The 21,952-nt window shown below is 42.3% G+C and overlaps 1 protein-coding gene across 1 annotated transcript in view; it reads right to left on the reverse strand.

The window, feature by feature from the left end:
- The window catches only part of prkcdb (protein kinase C, delta b), a 31,520-nt gene that overhangs the window by 4,517 nt on the left and 5,051 nt on the right, over positions 1-21,952 (reverse strand). Inside the window, exons 2-15 of the mRNA XM_010881809.5 lie at positions 9,018-9,166; positions 8,603-8,872; positions 7,654-7,828; positions 6,172-6,203; positions 5,918-6,003; positions 5,495-5,624; positions 5,275-5,375; positions 5,060-5,153; positions 3,386-3,501; positions 2,917-3,090; positions 2,649-2,740; positions 2,443-2,505; positions 2,201-2,339; positions 1,282-1,470 (exon numbers count right to left, since the gene is read on the reverse strand). Coding sequence (XP_010880111.1) covers positions 1,282-1,470; positions 2,201-2,339; positions 2,443-2,505; positions 2,649-2,740; positions 2,917-3,090; positions 3,386-3,501; positions 5,060-5,153; positions 5,275-5,375; positions 5,495-5,624; positions 5,918-6,003; positions 6,172-6,203; positions 7,654-7,828; positions 8,603-8,872; positions 9,018-9,126 — 1,770 coding nt within the window. The 5' untranslated portion in view covers positions 9,127-9,166. The remainder of the gene's footprint in view (positions 1-1,281; positions 1,471-2,200; positions 2,340-2,442; positions 2,506-2,648; positions 2,741-2,916; positions 3,091-3,385; positions 3,502-5,059; positions 5,154-5,274; positions 5,376-5,494; positions 5,625-5,917; positions 6,004-6,171; positions 6,204-7,653; positions 7,829-8,602; positions 8,873-9,017; positions 9,167-21,952) is intronic.

Consider the following 21,952-nt stretch of genomic DNA (forward strand, 5'->3'; position numbering starts at 1 on the left):
CTTTGCAAAAGCGCTCCAAATCTGTCAGATTGCGAGGTCATCTCCTGTGCACAGCCATCTTCAGATCACCCCACAGATGTTCGATTAGATTCAGGTCTGGGCTCTGGCTGGGCCATTCCAAAATGTTAATCTTCTTCTGGTGAAGACATGCTTTTTTGTATTTGGATGTGTGCTTTGGGTCGTTGTCGTGCTGAAAGGTGAACTTCATCTTTGGCTGTCTAACGGACACCTGAAGGTTTTGTGCCAAAATTGCCTGGTATTTGGAACTGTTCATAATTCCCTCCACCCTGACTAAGGCCCTGGTTCTAGCTGAAGAAAAACAGTGCCAAAGCATGATTCTGCCACCACCATGCTTCACTGTGGGTATGGTGTTCTTTGGGTGATTATGGCCAAAAAGTTCAAGCTTGGTTTCATCAGAACATAACACATTTTCCCACGTGCTTTTGGGGGACTTGATGTTTGTTGTTGCAATCTTCATCCAGGCTTGGATGTTTTTCTTTGTAAGAAAAGGCTTCAGTCTTTCCACCCTACTCCATAGCCCATTCATATGAAGAATACAGGAAATTGTTGTCACATGTAGCACACAGCCAGTACTTGCCAGAAATTCCTGCAGTTCCTTTAATGTTGCTGTAGGCCTCTTGGAAGGCTCCCTGACCAATTTTCTTCTCGTCTTTTCATCAACTTTGGAGGGACGTCCAGTTCGTGGTAATGTCTCTGTTGTGCCATATTTTCTCCACTTGATGATGACGGTCTTCACTGTGTTCCATGGTATATCTAATGCTTTGGAAATTCTTTTGTACCCTTCTCCTGACTGATATCTTTCAACAATGAGATCCCTCTGATGCTTTGGTAGCTATCTGCGGACCAGGGCTATTGCTCTGAGATGCAACTAAGAAAATGTCATGAAAATCCTACTAGAACAGCTGAACTTTATTTGTGATTAATCAGAGTCACTTTAAATGATGGCAGGAGAGTAATGACTTCTATTTAACATGAGTTTGAATGTGATTGGTTAATTCTGAACACAGCCACATCCCCCGTTATAAGAGTGTGTGCACACTAATGCAACCAGGTTATTGTAAGGTTTTTATTTTTCCTTTCTCCCCCATCAAAGATATCTGTTTGTTTTTCAATTGAATTGTTCACATTATATGTCACATTAAAAGTGGAAAAAGTTATGACATGATTTATCTTTGTATCTTTCTTTTACATCATCTGCAACCAACTAACTGCCTTATAGGCAATCGACACATGGCAGGGAACTGGAAAGTATGTGTGTACCTTCTCCAGCAGGTCTTTGGCCTCCTTGGTTATCCAACGAGGGTAATGAGGCACATCCATTCTGATGGACTCAAACAGCTCATCCTCATCATCACCCTGGAAGGGCGACTGGCCAATCAGCATCTCATACAACAGCACCCCAAATGACCACCAGTCAACAGAGAAGGTGTATTTTTGTCCCAGCAGGATCTGAGGAGGGACGAAGAGACAGATTGAATATTACTACTACACTCCACATCAATAAACAGACTAATGAATACAGGAGAAAGTGTAAATTGCTTTTGGAACACTACACTGTATTGAAAGACACACACACACACACACACACACACACACACACACGTTTGTATGGCTATCCTCATGGGGACCAGAAAATAACCCTAACCCCTACCCTAACCTTAACCTTAACCTCAATAAAGTAACATTTATGCCTAAACTTTACCTAGATGTTAAGCCTAATCTTAACCCTAAACTTAACCAGCAATGCTTGGACCTTAAAGAAACCCCAACTAACTCTATAATGAATTGTAAGTTTGACCCTAAACCTTGAGCCAGAAATTGACCTTTGCCTCATGGGGATATTTGGTCCCCATGAGTATAGTTAGACCTAAAACACACACACACACACACACACACACGTTTGATTTTCTGTCCTTGTGGGGACCTTGAAACTAACTAAGCCACATTCTTTATCTCTTATCCCTAAATATAATCCTAGCCTTAATCTAAATCTAACCCTAAACCTAAAAGTAACCCCAATTCAGACAGTAACTTAATTGTCATTTTCCCCCTAACCTAACCCTTAAGCGGGAATTAGCATAGTCCCTGGTGGGGACCTGCCCACAAACTTTTTTCACACTGTCCTATCTTTTTAAGGGTATTTTGGGTCCCCAAATATCCACATCTAGTCTACACACACCTCTGGAGCGATATAGTCTGGTGTCCCACAGAACGTGGTGGCCCGATTGTCTCCAAACACATTTTCCTTGCACATCCCAAAGTCAGCAATCTTAATGTGGCCATCCTTGTCCAGCATCACATTGTCCAGCTTCAGGTCCCTGTAGTAGGGAAGAGAACATGGGGAGGGCTCAGTCGGCTCCTTAAGTTAAGTCAATTAAGTCCATCTATAACGCACTAACACAGGAGGAAATTCATGTTCACCTGTAAATTATTCCTTTGGAGTGGAGAAACTGCAGTCCAATTATGATCTCTGCAGAGTAGAACCTGGGAAGAAAAGTCATAGTGGCTAAATTACTTGTTTGTGCATCTTCTTTATGAAAGACCTATAGCCAGATGTTAACCAAAACCCTGGCAGAGACAAACTAACTACTTGGCTGGTGGTGGGTGAGACAGATCAGTAGACTCACATGGCTCTGTAGAGGTCAAAGCGACCCTTATCCTGTATGTGGAACATCAGGTCTCCTCCATTCAGGTACTCCATCACAAAAAACAGGTGTTCCTAGAAAAACAAACACAGTAATATCAGTTACACTGCTATCCTACATACAAGGATAGAGACTCTGTCAGTCATAGGAAATAATGGTTTCAGGAGGTTTGCGTGTGTTGGAGGTGTGGTGATAGAGGATGGACACTTATAAGGACATATTTAGCCATTGAGATGGGGAGGGGCGTCACCTTGGACTGGAAGGTGGAGTAGAGGTGTGTTAGGAAGGGGTTGTCCCATGCCAGAGCCAGGACTCGCTTCTCCACCATGGTACATTCCACGTCGTCATCCATCAGAACCACATCCTTCTTCAGGGCCTTTACAGCAAAGAATTGCCCTCGTCCCTTCAGCTCAGCCAACAGGACCTGGAGCCCCGAACAGGGGTGATTTTGTCAGGCATCATACTCCCACAGAGAGAAAACACACATCCTAGGAACTTCCAGGGACTTTGTGTAAAACCAGGGACATTTCAAAGTTCACAGAATATTGCAACCCTATCTTTTGTTGAACATACTGAACAACTGTAAGAACAGAGTCTCTGGGTTGCTATTGCTACTCGGACAATAGAGAATACAGACTAAAGTAGACTAGCTGTCAGCAGTTGATAAGTACACTAGACACTTTTAGACAGCAAGCACAGTTGTCTTGGGCCTATATTACCTTTCCGAAGCTGCCCTTCCCCAGCACCTTGTGGAACACAAAGTTGTCGATGGTGAGGCGGGGCTTGTTGGTAGGGACAAGGCTCTTACCACCCTCCCACAGCTTTTCATAGCCTTCTGCTTAACACACACAGCACATACATGCATTCATGTTGATAGATGGACAAACAGCTTCTACATATATTGTGGATTCCTTAAGCAATAAGGCCCTAGGAGGTGTGGTATATGGCCAATATACTGTACCACAGTTAAGGGCTGTAATTGGCTATGTCCCACAAACCATAATGGGCCGTTGTTGCTATTAAATTGCAGTTAACTAAGTAATTAGGATGGGACAAATAGAAAATGGTGGCATACCCGTAGTATATGCTCTGTAGTATATGCTCTGATATACAACACCTTTTGGCCAATGGGCATTCAAGGATCAATCCACCCAGTTTACACCGATTAGCCATAACATTATGATCACCTGCCATATTATGTAGGTCCACCTATCTCCGCCAAAACAGTCCTGACCCGTCGAGGCATGGACTCCACTAGACCTCTGAAGGTGTGCTGTGGTATCTGGCACAAAGACGTTAGCAGCAGATCCTTAAAGTCCTGTAATTTACGAAGTGGGACCTCCATGGATCAGACTTGTTTGTCCAGCACATCCCACAGATGCTCGATTGCATTGAGATCAGGGGAATGTGGAGGCCAAGTCTTGACCTCACCTTGACCTCATTGTTGTGTTCCTCAAACCATTCCGGAACCATTTTTGCTTTGTGGCAGGGCACATTATCCTGCTGAAAGAAGCCAGTGCCATCAGGGAATACCGTTGCCATGAAAGGGTGCACATGGTCTGCAACAAGGCTCAGGCAGGTGGTACGTGTCAAAGTAACATCCACATGAATGGCAGGACCCAAGGTTTCCCAGCAGAACATTGCCCAAAGCATCACACTGCCTCCATCTAATTCCCATAGTGCATCCTGGCGCCATGTGTTCTCCAGGTAAGCGACACACGCACCCGGCCATCTAGGTGAGGTTAAAGTGATTCATCAGACCAGGCCGCCTCCTTCCATTGCTCCGTGGTCCAGTTCTGATGCTCACATGCCCATTGAAGGCGCTTTCGGCAGTGGACAGGGGTCAGCATGGGCACAGTGACTGGTCTGTAGCTATGCAGCCCCATAAGCAAACAAACTGTGATACACCTTTCTATCAGCACCAGAAATAACTTTTTCAGCAATTTGAGCTACAGGAGCTCGTCTGTTGGATCGGATCACACGAGAGAGCCTTCCCTCCCCATGTGCATCAATAAGTTATGGCCGCCCATGACCCTGTCACTGGTTCCCTGATTTTCCTTCCTTGGACCACTTTTGATAGGTACTGACCACTGCAGACCGGGAACACCCCACAAGGGCTCCAATTTTGGAGATGCTCTGACCCAGTCGTCTAGCGAACACAATTTGGCCTTGTCAAAGTCGCTCAAAACCTTACGCTTGGCCATTTTTACTGCTTCTAATGCATCAACTTTGAGGGCAGAATGTTCACTTGCTGCCTAATATATCCCACCCACTGACAGGTGCCAAAGAGATTATCAGTGTTATTCACCTGTCAGCAGTCATAATGTTATGGCTGATCGGTGTAAAACGCAGAACAACTTTAGCTCTCAGCTGTAGAAATGACTGCTACTCACCGTTAAGGTCTACTCCTGGGCTTTTGTTGAAGTCCTGGTAGATTCCTATGTCTGTTGACTCAGAGCTGTTGGATTCAGATCGTCTTGAAGATCTCTGAAGGGGGTAAAATCTCATTACAATGTGGTTATGAAATGTCCATTAACGATTCTATAAAATACATTATTAATATGTACAAATGTCATTATGGTCTGGCGTATATCCCCGGCTTTCTCACCTGGCTAACTTGGTTGAGGGCCTCAGCCAGAAGTTTCTGGTTGATTCCGCAGAGATTACCCACTTTATTCTGACACTTGTGATGGACGTTCATAGAACAGTCTGATGGCAGAGAGAAAAGCAAACTAAGACATTAAACGTGAACATTATGACGGAGAAAAGGGACTGTGATGCTAAATATTGGGGGTATTGTAGATAAAGACATGAAGGGAGAGCCCAACCTTCACACTTCTGGCCTTGCTTGACCATTCCCCACAGCATACTGCCACAGTGGTCACAGAAGGTGGGACTCATGTAGTTGTGGGTCTTGAAGCGATGTGGCATGTCAATCTTAAAGCGCTCCTTCTGGAACTGTGGACATATCAGCAATGAGTTAGTCCATATTAGCTAAGGGCTATGCCTAAAGACCTGGGGAGTGGGGACCTTTCAGGCCATTTCACAGGGAAGTCCCAACCACTAAACCCTGAAGAGTCGGCCCCTGATATTTCACAGCGAAGTACCGACGACTAAACCCTGAAGAGTCGGCCCCTGATATTTCACAGGGAAGCCCCTGGCACCGTGGTCCAGTACATACAAAATGACATTCAGTGGAAAGTAGTTGGAGTAATGCAGGTTGTTATGGGAGGTCAGGTCTTGTTGCTTACCATAGTGTCTCTGCTGTTGGCTGCCGTCCCCGTGCACCTGCCAATTATTTTGTCGATGCATTTCTTATGGATCGCGGCGTTGCATTCTGGGACAGAGAAAAGTCCACATTAAGGCCAGCTGATGGTAAAGATGCTCACGGATACGATAAACGTCTGTGTACTTTCTGAAGTGAATGACTGAACAGTATACCGCTACAAAGCAGAGTCCATGAAGCAGAAACATTTTAATGGCAAGAGGTCAGAGAGACACTTACGTCTGCACTTGTAGCCTTGCTTGTTGAGTCCCCTGTTCAGAGAGAAAAAGGATGAAAGGGAAACACAAAAACTGTATACACCTTTGGCACTCCAAACAGCCCACTGACAGGTGAAAAGAAAATCACAACAAGGTATTGATTTGTCAGTCAAAATAAACAATGGTAGCTTGTTTATTGGTAGACGTCTGTAGTGTCCTTTTCACCTCATCGAACGCTGGACCACCATAACAAATCTCAATAGGTGGTTTAGGTATGCCATTACATGGGTGGTGGGGAGGGTACACTGTTCCTGTTCTTCTCCACTGCGCCTCTATTGACTTCACATTTGACCAAATTCTTGACGAACCAACTCCTTCAGGTTTGCAGTTAGGTTTAAAATAAATCTTCCAATAGCAGTTTCCTTCAACGGCATGAAGGGGGCAGCGCTGCCTTGGTGATTGTGCGGACATTGCTGGAACATTGCAGGAACACCCTGGGTGACTCACACAGCTCACAGAACCAGTCCCAGAAGTGTTTTTGTTGGGCGGACTACTGCGTTTCGGGGGAAATTCCAGCTGTTATTCAGTCTACTTAGAGCGGCGACTCTCAGACTCGATGGCGGATCATTAGTGTCTGGAGAACCCAGAATGTAATTAAACTCAAAACTGCTGAGGAGTAGTTGTCCTGGCACCGTGGTTTCAAGCTGACTCATCATTGTTTGCATATTATAATGAAGAAGAGTAATGCCAAATCCTGCAGAAGCCATACAAAATTATAAATGATTTTAAAAACAATACATTTGTGCTACTTTTCTGCCATTCAGTAAGCTGCAGCATTGGGAGACCAGGGTCCTGCTGAGGGCGGAACGATTGGCCGGCACCATTCAGGATTTCTGGGTTTGTAATTGAATTGGGTTGCCATGCCTTGTTGCTCTTTAGCAACAGGTTGTGTTGGCTTATGGTGGCTTGGGTGCCTCTCAGTAGAGGTCTTTATGGATTCATCAGAATCCAATTTAAAGTTATCTGATGTCAGACTGGTTGGGATACAACATTATGTAATTGACCGTTGGATCCCGATTTGGACTTTGCATTGGATCTTGGAGATAACGTCACATAACGTCTGAAAAGAAAATAGGATCATATACAGTATATGTATATTAATAAATACCCTATCATTGCCATTTGCTCCTCTTAAAAAGTTATTTCAACATTGATCTCTCTTCCTCACATGCCTCGCAACTATCTCTGTGTCTGGTTGGAGAGCAACATTAGGGTTTCACTTGTTTCAAGTTGCACTTGTTACAATTTGCTGGAGTCCATAGCAAAGTCTAGTGTTCAGGTAACATATTTTATAATGATTCCACTGGAGATATGTGATCACAAGCTTTTTAATTACAAGGCGTGGTGGTTAGACTTATTAAGGACAGCTGTGAACGAACAGGAAATCATTTGGCGGTTACTGTAGCAGGTGTAAGGTTTGTGTCAGGTGGTTTCTGTTTCTCACCAGACAAACTCCCTGCAGACAGAGCAGAAGGTGGGCTGTCCGAAGAAGGTGGCGGTGAACTCGTGGTTCTTGATGAAGTGGACCTTGGCCTGTTTTATTGCTCCCCTCCTTCGGTTCAGTGTCATCACCCCTTCACCATCCTCATCCTGACGCCCCTTCACTGTCGACTTAAACGCTGTGGGGAAACGGGATCATTTTAAACGGGATTACCCTGTTTCAGTGAGTGATGTCATGAACTATCAAAATGGCAACACTGGAAACTTTTTTTTTTTTGTGGAGCATAATGGAATCATGCACCCATCTACCAGGAGATTTATTCTAATCTGATACTAGTTACTGTATGTCAGCACGGATGTCTCAGACAGAGATGGTCTTGTTGCTATACAAACATCAATCACCAAATTGGAAAAGATTAAGGAAAAGGGGGTGTGTAAAGAATTAGGTCAGCTGACAGATTATGCAAGCCAATGGGAATGCATCAAAGGTCATTGGAAACACCAAGAAAGATTTGTGAGATAGGTAAACAAAGTAAGAGGGCAGTAGGAGGACAGAAAGAGGGTGAGAACGGAGGCCAGAAAGATAGATAGACAGAAAGATGAACAGATATAAATAGAAAAAAAGAAAACACAGGCTGATGAGACAAACATATTTCCCCTTTGCCACAGCATCCCAATGACTGCTCTGTAGAGCAGATGCTGCAGGCTACTCCATCTTACCCAGGGCTGACCCAAAGTAAGTTTAGCCTAGCTGGGCCCCTCTCACCTACAGCCCCCTTTCTGTCTGGGGCCCAAACAGTATGTGGCTAGAGCAGACCCGGCAGCCTACTAAAGCAGCATATTTATTTACCACTAGAGGGCACTACCTACTCAGTAACAATTGTGTCAGAGTGCACTTGGAGAATACAGATACAGGCATAAAGTGTATATCCTGGGCATGTTTAGCCGGTTACCTGCTGTGTCCGTGTCCTCCACAAAGAACTGAACAGTCATCTGAACCTTCCCGGTAGGCTGAAGATCTACCCAGAATTCAGCCGAGCCGTTGGCTTTCTTACAGCGCTCCGCCAGCACGGACACGCCCACAGTGGCCTCGGCCAACTGCTCCTCCGCGGTCTTCATCAGAGCCACCTGTAGGACACGACCCTCATAGATGTGGGCGTCGAAAGAGGACCTCCAGGCTGGGAACATGGTGGGCTTCCTCTGCACCAGGGTTTTCCCCCGCTCTGGAGAGCCACCGGACCAAAAACAACAGTCACTTCAAAACTGTTGCTCTGGGTTTTTGTGTGGGGGGAGGGGGGAGTGAGAAAGGAGCAAGTAACAGCAGGGTGTGTGTAAACAGTTAGTGACCCATGGGTAAACGCTACAGACCGGTGCTGAGGGACTCCTTCATCTTGACGGCGCAGAACGGCGCATCAGTCAGGGGGGGCAAGACCCCCACGTCAAAAGCATTGAAGCTGATCCGCAGGAATGGCGCCATGATGAACGCTCACCCAGAAGCCTCCTACGAAGACAGAACCCTGAAACACAGAGGAGATTATTAAACGTGACCTCATGCAGTGGCACACAACCACACCAACCCTTGAAACTTGTTGCTGGCATCCAATTCAAAGCGGGCATATATTTGTCAAGGAACAATTGATAATTTTCCCGTTTCAACATTTGATGTGTCTTTGCACTATTTTCTCTTTAAACTCCCTAATATGGCTCCTCTCTAGGTTTCAACCATATTAGGGAGTTTTTCCTGGCCACTGTGCATCAACTCATGTTGTTGCTTAGTCTTTGGGGTTTCAGGCTGTGCATCTAAAAACACTTTGTGACAACTGCTGATTTAAAAAGGGCTTTATAAATACATTTGACTGATCAGCAGAGGACTTTGGCCAGCATGTGGCTTGTGGCCTCCACATTCTTACAAACCAGTGAAGGCCCGACAACAATGATCTGAAGAAAAACAAGCCAACAGGCTGCACACATAAGTCAAAAGATCCAGGACTTTTACTGAATGTACCAGTTCGTGTTCATCAAAGCCAGACAGCTCACTCCGCAGCTCTGTGCAACCAAATATTTAATAGGTGACAGCCTAAATCTTTAGTTGCATTTTTAAGATACTATGTAGTTCTAAGTAATTTTTCTTGATTTATGACACAATTAGTTTCAACAAGTGACACTTTGGGGAAATCTTGTCTTGCATAATGCAACAGGCTGTTGATTGGGCAGTGAGTGCAAATGGTGAACCACCCTCTTACACTGGAAAGGCTACTTCAGACCAACTATTTAGAAACAGCTGAGCTACAGCGCGTCAAAGAGCTAGCATGCCGAAGAGGTTGCATCAAGTTACATCATAGTATCCTTGAAACATCTCAGAATTCCTCCAAGACGTTCCCGAGAGCCATTCCTTGGGAGATTTGTGTTGCAACAACACCATCGCCACACTTTGGTCTTTGTGACCGTAGTCATGAGGATTAACAGGCATTTCTTGGAAGAGCTACTCCCTCTCCAATAAGGCTACCTCTCTTGACCCAAGTCATTCAGAAGTCCAATGGCAGTGCCCCATCTACAAACGTAGCATTAGCAATGGATATTATCTGGTCTCACTCTTTAACATATCTGAATCCACAGCGTATTCAAAGCTGGAGTTCTGAGGTACTAGCACACTGTATGTAAATAGCTTAGGGTTTGATAGTAATTTTCACATTATTGCCTAAGTGTGTATTACAAATCGTGTGATTGCAATGTGGGTAGATAGATCTTGCAACATGACAATGATTCAAAACACTGTAGGAAATCTACAACAGAATGACATAACACAAAGATATTGGAGGGTTATGGAATGATGATATAGTTGTTAAAGCTTAAGGGTTTGCTTAAAGATAAAATACATGTATCTATTTATCTGGCGTGCCCAAATGTCTTCGGCACATCCCGATTGTCTTTTGTTGAAAATGAATAGGCAGTAGTGGTTTGCCAGCTCAGTGCTGTTGTCTAGTGTATCAGGATCAAAAGGATGCAGTACATTTCTGTTAACTGTTTTTTACAGAAAACCGAAAACGCACATAGAAGAGGGCAGGAAATGTAGGATGCTAAGTATTAAGTATAGTGTATGTTTCAAGTGGAATGTATAGATGTGCAATGAAGGCAAATACAGTGCAAATGGCAATTCTAAATGAGCAATGAGGGAAAATAGAGGAGGGCAGAAAAATGTACAAGTATTAAGTATATGTATGTACGAGTGGGAAATTAATAGTTGTGCAATGAGGCAAATGCAAGTACAAATGGCAATTTTGACTGTGCAATTGAGCAAGTCAGAGATGTAAGGTAGTCTGTGCAACTGAAATGCAGGCACAGCAGCACTGAGGTTTCCGAGGTAGATGTGTACATAGTAGTACAAGGGAGTAGTGCAACAGGGTCCCTGAGAGGCAGAACTAAGCGGTGGGCGGGTGGGTATGATTAGTGGTATGGTAGTGTGAGTGGCTCACAGAGTTCAGCAGGGTTACAGTAGCTGGAGAGAAACTGTTCCTGAGCCTGCTGGTGCGGGAACAAAGAGACCTGTACCACCTGCCTGATGATAGGAGGGCAAACAGTTTGTGGCCTGAGTGTGAAGGGTCCCAGATGATGCCAGGTGCCCTGCACAGACACGGCTTGCCCTGGAGGTCTACGATGGCTGGTAGCTGGGCACCCGTGATGTGCTGGGCGGTTTTCACCACCCATTGCAGGGCCTTCCGGTCGGCCACGGAGCACCCGCCAAACCACACTGCGATGCATGACGCACTGACGTTTATGTGATTAATTACAGATTTTGACAGCCCTAACCACACATCAGGGCTGTCCAAAAGAATGCGTTAATTCATGTGAATAATTATGCTGAACATCGTTACTTATTTTGTTACAGTTAATGCATTTTTCTTTTTTAAGTCTCAGAACCGCATGCCTGGCTACCTTCCCTACTGTACCTTACACCTCTGCCTATTCAAGTAATCAACCTGACGGCATTTGGAAATCATTTAATAAAGACACACTAATTTGACGGGGGCCAATCACCTATTAAAAGCTACCTGTTAATCAAAGTACAATACCTCGATAAGCATTGGTGAGATTCGGTGTTGGATAACATGCCCGCAGCTTTCGAGAGAGGGGCTGATGAGTGTTTTATTAAACAGAATGTGTTTTATTAAACAGAATGTGTTTTATTAAACAGAATCCTAACATAATTGTTATTGGTGCCTTGATCAAGTGCACGATGGTAGAACTACTAGATCATAGACCAGTAACGTTCTATTTTGATTTACATGGGATACCAATAGATTCTGCCAGTCACTGTGATTATTTGAGGGGAGACATATAAGGGCCGTTACACACCTTGTTCTAATGGGCCAATTTTAATTAAAAAAATCAAGCAATGTCCATAGCTGACAATAAAACATAATGTCCTTAACATAATGTACTGCCTTTCAAATCTGATTTAGGATCCAATTTGCACACAATCTATTGTAATTAATTGCAATTAACTACACACCTTTATACGATTCATTATTCAAATAGTTTGACAGTACTAGTTCATATATACTTAAAGAGAGGAATATCAACCATTATGGATGTGAAATTGTCTGTTATGGCTGTGATGTTGTGCATGTGTTTTTTATATGAAATATTTATTAAGGACATTTCGTTATAATACATAACATAGGTGTCAGGTACATGCATGTGGTCATCTGAAAGGTTTACCTCAAAGAGACCAAACATTGGCACAAATGTGGATTCTTTAAAATTAACTTATTGGACATAATTGGTTTTCCAGCAGCTAGGGTGGCTTGAGATCAAGAGGAGTGAACTGGTTGAGTGAAACTTTTCCACTGTCGTCTCCACACACTCTCACACACAAAATTCAGTTACTAAATAAACAAAAATAGTTATGGTTGCATGGGAATCCCTGCTGTAGGAAGTAGACCTTGGAGTCAAGCAGTAAACAAGCCAGAAGGCAAGTTAAAACTAGGTGCCAGCGGCCTGAAACCGTTTACAATACATTGTGTAACATTTTAAAATGTCAAACACATAGAAAATGCAGTACATGTTTTATACAAACAACCATATACACAATGTGCTGTGAAAGAGAGATCCCTTGTCTCCCCAGAGAGTGGAAAGAATGAGCACAGGCATCTGGAGAGGGAGTGGGAGGAGGAAACTGGGAGAGCAGGGGAGGAGAGAGAGACTGAGGGAAACCTTGGAGTGGACAGTTAAGGCTGACGGACATGAACATTACCGACACCCACAGTCATCAGAGCTCTCAAAAGTAGACTGACATAGAAGTTAGATGTTTCTCTGTCTGTTCTCTTTAGGGAATATGACTTGGAACCATTGAGATCCTTATATTTAGATAAGGATCTCAATTAGCAAATCACTATATTGCTTTTAAGCTAGAATTAGCGTACACATAGAACAAGAAACGACAGAGGAAAAGCGTTGATAATTTAGTGAGTGTGTTACGTACTGATGGCAAACACAGTAGTTCTGTGCTGAAAAAGGGAAAGAGGAACTTGCTGAGACAGTTTACAACCCTCAAGGGGGGGGGCGGTGGTCCTTGGGCTGATCAAACTTCCCCTCAACATAAACATTTTTCTATTGCACATGAAAAAATACATTGCACACCCTCTGCAATTAACTGAGCAAATTATCCCTAGCTCCTAAATGGCTACCTCCTCTCTTCTGCTGTAAAATAATACTGGCCTGGTAAAATAAGTACAGTAAAGAAGTAAACAGATTGTCAGACTTCACCTCATAGAGCTCAGAGAAAAAGCAAGATCAGATCTGTATGGGTGTGGATATCAGTCGGGAAGGAATGTTCAGGGGACAACAAAGAGGTGTACAAGAGGTTGGCAGGTAGGACAGACGTCATATGAGCGGGTGGAAGAAACCTCAGCACCAAACACAAGGCCCTGCCCAAGCAGGACCAGCTGGTTTATGACGGGAGTTTCTGTTTGGATCTGTTCTCACTATTATCAGCTGCCCTCTTATCTATGGGACAATGACTGTGGGTTTCCATCATGTCATCACGGAGAGTTGGTTATTTCCTGCATCTGTTCAGACTCTGGACTGCAACATGCATCATAGTCATGTCAAAATATAGTAAAGCAACCTTTGTCTGTTAGTAGTTGTTTAAAGTCACATGGTGCATACACAAATATGTCATCTGTGACACTGGATGATGTCCTTAGAGACTATAAAGGAGGAGGCCCTGGCAGCGGACATTTGTAGGGGACTGGGCAGATGCTGCAGCAAAGCCAAGATAAGGGTTTTCATTCATAGTTGGTGAAATAAACCAGGCAAAACGGTACACAACATTTACATTAAAAAAAATTTAAAAAAAATACATAATGTTGGGGAAATGACACTGAGGATAAATATAATCATATGATAAAATCCAAATAACCATTTGTCAGTTGTGCCTTCAACGTTCTCCCAGTCAGAGCCAAGCACGCCCCCTAACTTGGAAAAAACGATCCGATCAATACCAAATATACAATGGCTTTAGACACTATTCAGGATAAATCACTTGCTCCACATTCTGTTTTGTACTGAATTTATAATTGATTCAGTTCCTTTTTTTACCATTAATCTACACACAATATCACAATGACAAAGCAGAAACACGTCTGTAGAAATCTTGCCAATTTCTTGAGAAATTAAAATATCTCATGATAATAACAATGAACAGACCAACAAACCAACTGCGTTACACTTCTCCCTTTCGATTACATCTGTGAAATCTCTCGTGTTTAAATGTAATAAATTATATACGCAATCTTTAACACAACAAAACGTAGAAAAATTAAAGGGGTCCCGAATACTTTCTAAATCCACTGGATGTTCAACATACAAACACAAAATCAATAACCGTCATAAGGTAATCACATTTCCTAATTATACACACAATTAATATTATTGCAGTCCGCAGTAAGCAGAAAAATAGGCTTTACCATAGTAATAAGAACCTGAGTGATGTGCTCTGTTATCTTGGTCCTGTTTAACATTCTAGCAGCAGCATTCTGAATGAGCTGCAGCTGTTTTATAGTCTTTTTTGGGGATCTTAGATTTGATAGTTACAAAATGTGTTCATGGCCACAGTGCAACAAGCTGTTCTATGGTCAGTATCTTCAAAAAAATATAAAAATGCTATAGAATATAAAACAGTCGCAAGAACGTGCATTATCCGTCATTAGCTGATTGTTACTTTTACACAGAGGTTATTCCTCTGATAGCACCAGAACTGGCATTACAGTCCCAGCTCAGTGCAAAGACTGAGGAATTGGAGTGATGTGCTCTGTTCTCTTGGTCGAGGTTAACGTTCTATGAGCAGTATTCTGAATGAGCTGCAGCTGTTTTACAGTCTTTTTGGGGAGTCCAGTTAAGAGGCCATTACAGTAGTCAACTCTACTAGAGATAAAAGCATGGATGAGCTTCTCTTGGTCTTTTTGGGACAACAAGCCCTTGATTCTGGCTATATTTTTATGATGATAGAATGCTGTTTTGGTGACCGCCTTAATGAGACTGTTGAACATGAGGTCTCATTCTATCAGAACCCCAAGATTACTCTCTTGGTCCCTGGTAATTAGGGCCCGAGAATCCAGCTCTTTATTAATACTAGTTCTCTTACCTATGTGGCCCAACACAATAATATCAGTTTTATCTTTTTTTAAATTGTAGACAATTTTGTTTCATCCAGGTATTTATGTGCTCTATACAATGACACAGTCTATTTAGCTGTTGTCATACGGTTGGAAATCCATATTTATTTGAGTATGTGAGGAATAGAGGTACAGCAATGGTAGAACCAATGTTGGCCCAACGCTTGCCCACACCGGCAGTAGTAATTTGTTTTCTCAGCTATTAGTCTGGAACAGAACACCTCCCCGACAAATACCACAAAAACAGCTGAGCCATCTGATTTGTCCCTCAAAAAGTCATGGATTGCCCTTGTGCCAGAACACTGGGGCAAATGAGCCTTTTTTGAATGTATCAATGGCTTTCATACTGTGATTAGAGATGACCCGCTAACTCATCATCCTGACGTCACCACAAACAACCTCAACACAAATAACTTCAACAATGGCAGTCTTGTGAGTTTGTATTTACCAAATTATAAATGAGCATATTATTTCAGTTTTAGCAATCAGGCAAGAATCACTGCTGTCACTTGCCTTCCTCTGCCATTTTTACAATTGTTAACAACAAAGATTTGTGCATTTCATATTCATGGAAAATCACCTGAAATATCGGTCTTGCTGCCAAGATACATTGGTTTTCCAATATTTTCCTTTATTTTTTGTATGATAAAACTGTTTGATTCTAAACAATACCATTTTAGGAATGAGGATTTTTTAAATAATTTTAACAAACACTGAAGTGAGTGGGCAGCAAAGTCAGTAGTATCTGCAGACTGGGAATAACACTCAACATCCTCAATGCACCACTAAAAGTATGTTAATTTTCTGTTTTCAAATTGGAAAAAAGGCAGCACATTTCTTGATAAGTCTATGATAAAAAGCCATTAAAAACAGCTTCAAATGATGAAAGGACCAGATTTCAAATTAGAACTGAAACAAGAAAACAAAGAGCATTTGGCCATGAAGCCTTAAACCTATTCACTGTTAGAATGCTGCCTCGAGCTAGAGGGCGTGCCATAACCCCTGTATCTAATTTCAAAAACATGTTAGACCAGAAACCAGATTTCTGTTGTTACAACATATAGACACAGGTGAAATGTGAGCCTGTGTGGGTGGAAAGACCTGCACTAGGTCTTCCAAACATGTTATACTGAGACTGGTCAGACAATGTACCAGGAAGTATAACTGAATGCGACCTATTCCCACAACACACAGGCCAAATGGTGAAACCAGAACACGTTGACCTTGTGACTGTAGTTATATGCCTACCCTAAGTCAAGTAGCCTTTTCCAGACCGCGTCAGTGGAGCTAGCCAAGAAGAGCAAATGTCTGAGAGATTGAGTAAATAGCGTAGTCGTTAGAGACACAGCGTCTCACACAGCCGACCGGGGTTTGATCCTCACCATGGGCCAAACAAATTAGGCATTAGGATTGACTAGAACTTTGTGTTGTATTGCGCTGGACAAACTGTACCGGCGACAAATATACTGCTCTCATTTTCAATTTACATAGTGTAGTTCAAATGGAGCAGTGGTTAGCTATTCAGCTGCCTATTTGTTTTTTAAAGAAATTAACCAGCCATGGAGTGATTGGAGTCATTGTTTTCATTATAGGTTCTGTATAGCTATTAGCTAGCCATCTTCAATAATCTCTTTCTAATTTAATGTGTGGAAGGTAGTGTTGCGATCCAGTTATACCTGTTTTTGGTTTCAACGTAGGGAACCGTGGAGTTGACTAATTGGTTTGACAATGCAATTAAGCAGACACCACATCTCTACACACATATCACATGCACCCACACCCACTGTTTAAATAGAGTAGTGGTTAAAGACACAGTCTGTCACATAGTAAACTGCTGATCGAATCGAGCTTGGGCAAGAAGTCGGCAGAACAAGGCTTGTCTGGTTCCTTTTCTTGTTTACATGTTATTTCAAATAGCATCAATGAACTGTAAGGTTTTTGCCACCGGCTGTTTTAACAGCTTATTAGCCATTCGTGAATGACATTGATACAATAACTACTGTATCAATATAGGTGAAAAGACAATCGTGAAGTCAGGAAAGTTTTTGTCTATCCTGAATAAATCCTAAGACATAAGTCGAAAATCCACCAGAAAAAGTCGTAATATAACAGTAAACAGTTTCATTTTACGCTTCCTATAACGTAGCTTCTGAAGGTTGTGGCCAGCAAAGTATTTGTCTATCCTGAACAAACCTATTTTGCCACTGGCCATTTTAACAGCTAATCAGCCATTTGTGAATGACCCTGATACAGTATCTATCAATATAGGTGACGATAACTGAAAAGACGAGGGAATCATGTAGCCAGAGAAGTATGTCTATCCTGAACAAATCCTAATATCCACCAGTTCTTTCCAACTGTTTTATTTTAGGCTTCCTATTACATAGATACTGAAGGTTGTAGCTAGCAAATCTTTTGTCGGTCCTGAACAAATCCTGAGGAATAATGTGTTTTGACAGTGACTGGAGGTGAACACGGGACCTGTTGTTCCGTAGTCTGTGTCTCTAACACAGACTACGGAACAACAACAAGAGACATTCCCTCTTCTTGGCCCTGCTCCACTTACGCGGTCCGACAAAAAACATTTGAAAAACATCGAAAAAACATTGAAACCATTTATGCTATTTAAGTAAACAGAAACGCTATGTCCTTATGTGGAAAAAGTACACTTTGTAGTTAGTTAGTACACTACCATCACATAAAATAACATAGGAATACTATGCACTAAACAGCTACAAATTATTGGAAAATAACTGGAGAGTACTAATACTTTTAAATATTACTTTTAATTAGTAATCAATACACAACCAATAAGAAGTAAATCACTCCACTGTCTGACAGAACATCTACAAATGGTGAAAATTCCAGACCACTGGCAATCTACATAAAACAGGTTCTCTCACCAAATTCAGCCCAAGAACTGATCGATAAATGCTCATAAACTCCAGGGCAACATCAGAACAACTTCATACAACCGTAAGGCATGGAGGCATTACGTTTTGGGGCTGCTTTGCAGCCCCAGGGCCTGGCCAACTTGCCAACCATGAATTACTTATTGTATGCAAAGCTATCTGTCAAAAAGCTAAAGCTGGACCAAAAGATAAAAAGATCAGAATCAAAGCACAGATCTCAATCCTATTGAAATGCTGGGTCAGAGGGGGTTTGAACCAGGCCGTTCCTCAAAGAAACTTGACACAGCTGAAGACATACTGTAAAGAAGAATGAGCAAATATTCCTCTCAGTCAACTGAAGAGGTTGATAGACAGCTACAAGAAAGTTACATTACGCTTTCAGACAAAGGGGTTAGCACCAGCTACTGAACTTGTGTACCTATTTTTCCAAAACTAGGAAAATGCATATGCATCTATTTCTATGAATAAATTATTGCAAAGTATAACCGTTTAGTGTCGTTTGTTAAATTATGTTCACACGTATCTGTCAATAGTGTTGAAGTTTAGATAACATATCAATTAGTAGACTAATGTAAAAAAGGTAAGGTTAAGGTTAGGTTTAGCATAAATAGGGAAGGATTAAGGTTAGGGTTTAGGTTAGGGAGAATGCTCAAACGTCCTCTTAGAGCAGTCAGCCTGTTTGAACTGAAATTATATTAGCTTGGCATGCAGCACACCCAGTCTCTCTGACATACTGTACTGTACACAGTCAGCCTGTGGGCTGGCTCGGGCTGTCTGTTCATTACATCAAATTAAGTGCCCCAGTGTGAATTCTGTTCATCCACTGAATATAGATCCTTTTAAAAATGGCTCTGGGTCCACAGTGCGTGTACTGTATGCCTCTCACCAGGGCAACATTACATAAACATGGCTGGTGCACAACGTTAGAATCAATGTTCCACAAACCATTTTCCATGCAATGGGATTCCTCCAGCCCCCGGCTGTGTTCCTCCCTTTATTCATTAAGCAGCTGAGGCCCACTGCAAAAGTTTTGCCACCGTTCCCCAGTAATGATTGATGTCATTGACTAATTGACTTTCCCAGTTTCAACACACACGCACATGCATGTTTATTTACTCTTGAAGGGCCTTAACCAAATACCTTATTCCCTCTTTGCTGGCCCTAAACCCAACCCTAACCTTAATAACCTAAATGTTATGCCTACTTAACCTAGCCTTAACGCTTAATCCTAAACCTGACCGGTAAAGCCTAAACCTAAAAGTAAACCAAATTTTAGAACATGAAGGCCCAAACTTTGAGGGTCCCCAAAACGTACACAGATATATGGTGGAACAAAACCTACACACACTGTTATACATTATAAGTGTGCATGTGAAGATATGTCAGACAATGCAGAACCCTCATGTGAACTCTAAGGCATATTCAAAAGGTATTACAAATCACCCATCACTTAACTTAAAAGTTAAAAAAATGGGGTTTAAATGTATTGCAGCCTTTTACCAAGGCATTGTGCAGCTGTTTGTATTGATTAGTTAGTAAGGCGGGTACAGTGGGCAACGTTAAGTCAGAGACCGATTCTGCTCTAGATAAATGTAATACAGTGACTGCAGACACACTGCCCTGACCTCTAGCTTCGTCGGTCGATGTCTAAGTGACCTGTGTGTGTGTGTGTGTGTGTGTTTTGTCTGCCCATTTATGCTCTAGGCTGTCCTGACCTCTGCCCATGTTTGGGGTAGCAGAGTGAGAATCCATGGAGGTTCTATTGACCTGGACCACAGTCAACCAGGTCACGACCAGCGCCAAGCGAGGACGGCCCTGCTCAAATCCAACAGTAATCTGTGCTGCTCTGTAAAGATGTCAAAAGAGCCATCTGGTGTAACTTCGCTATAATGGAAAAATGGAGTTGGATTTTCAATCTGGGTTTTCATTGAGAAAACATATAAAGGTGTGTATTAGTGATCACTTCGGCACGTGGAAACAGAATCTTACTCATAAATGCACGTGATTAAATACTCACTATGACCCTGACCTGGAAGACAGCCTCTCTCCAAAATAATTATAGAACCACCGCTGACTCCGCCCATCAGGTAACCTGGGCCAGAGAGCATTCCTTGAATAACCCCAGATAAGAACAAAGGAAGTCCTTGACTGGCTCAATTTTTACACTGCCGTAGAAAACAGGCTTCCTCAAACTTAATGTTGAAAAAATATTCAGCTTTGTATGTGTGAGAATGTGTTTGCATATTAGAGAGAGGTGAGAGTGGATTGTTTTGCGGACTGTCAGATATCAAGTAAATTCATCACAAAGGCATCAAGTAAGAATCTCCATTTAGTCCCTTACCTGTCTTATTTAGGCTAGCTCAATTGTTGTAGCTCTGTGTATAGTTTAACCAAACGAAGACAGGACCCTTTAACTGGACCTATGGTAGTAACTGACAAATCATGGTCTTCAGCCATAACACACGCATTTATTAGCAGTAATATAATGCTGGTTAAGAGGCAATCCATGTTCAGGTTCATTCTGGTCCTCTGCAGGCAATCTGCTTAGCTCTAAATGCTAAGACTGAACTAGGCCTTGCTCTACAGACTGCTCTTGTTCTCAAGCTGAAGATATTTTCTCCCCCTTCACTTCTCTCTCTCAAGTCATCCTCTCAGGTTACAGTCACTCTCACCATCTAGGTCTAAGAAAATAGAACTTTGTCAGAAGCAAAGAGAGAGACTTATACTATTCAGAGGACACAGTGTTCACTAAACAATGTTGGACAAAACTCTTAGGAATTAAAAGAGCTTGGCCTAGAATGCTTGGATTACTTCTAAGCGTTAGCACAATGTCTGAAGTCTTTGAATTCATCTGACTAAGTAAGTAGTGTTACAGAACCTACTGGTTTGACCATACTTATTATATGTAGTTATAGAAGGAAAGTAAGCGAGCAAATAACACAAGATTTGTAAAGTCACTTTATTTTATCATCGTCACTTTTGACTCATCTGCCCAATGTCTTAACAGGTGCTTCTAGATGCAAACTCTTTTTGAACACAATGGCCAATATGTCCGGGGAGAACTAAACACTGCATTCCACAGTAGTGACCCCATATCAAAGGTAAAGCAAGGTGATATTAGTGTGTTTTTTTTTGTGTTTTATTTGTTGCATAAGGACCTACAGTCAGAAACTGATATAACAACAACAGGAAGTGTTTATTTCAGTGATTACACACATACACACACACACACACACACACACACACACACACACAGTTATTGGGTTAAGCTCACTGTCAGTGTTGTTTGATAAAACTAACATGGTGAAAGTTTAGTTGTATATATTTGTATTCTGTTTGCAGGAAGCATTTCAGAACCAGACTTCCTGCATCAACTGTCATTCCACTCCATACACACTGGGCGAGATATTACCTTTGGACCTCAGTAATGAGTATCCCATGTTGCCACAAAAGATTGATGTGCAATTTTTTTTATTTACAATCGTTTATACTCTAAACATTTTATCTCCGATGCTAAATCTGTCATCAAGTCTCGTTCATCCAAATAAAACTGTCATAGTGTATAAACGTTCCAAGTCTCTGATGTTTTTGTGATAAAGCTGCGTGTGTGTGGTCTCCATTGGTGCCCATTTCTGCTTGGCTAACAGCTCACATTGTCTTAGGGTAGCACAAGCCGCAGACAGCACAATGCATCAGCCAGACTAGCAGGCAGACG

The sequence above is a fragment of the Esox lucius genome, chromosome 17 (genome assembly GCF_011004845.1).
Source record: "Esox lucius isolate fEsoLuc1 chromosome 17, fEsoLuc1.pri, whole genome shotgun sequence".
Lineage (NCBI taxonomy): Eukaryota > Metazoa > Chordata > Actinopteri > Esociformes > Esocidae > Esox > Esox lucius.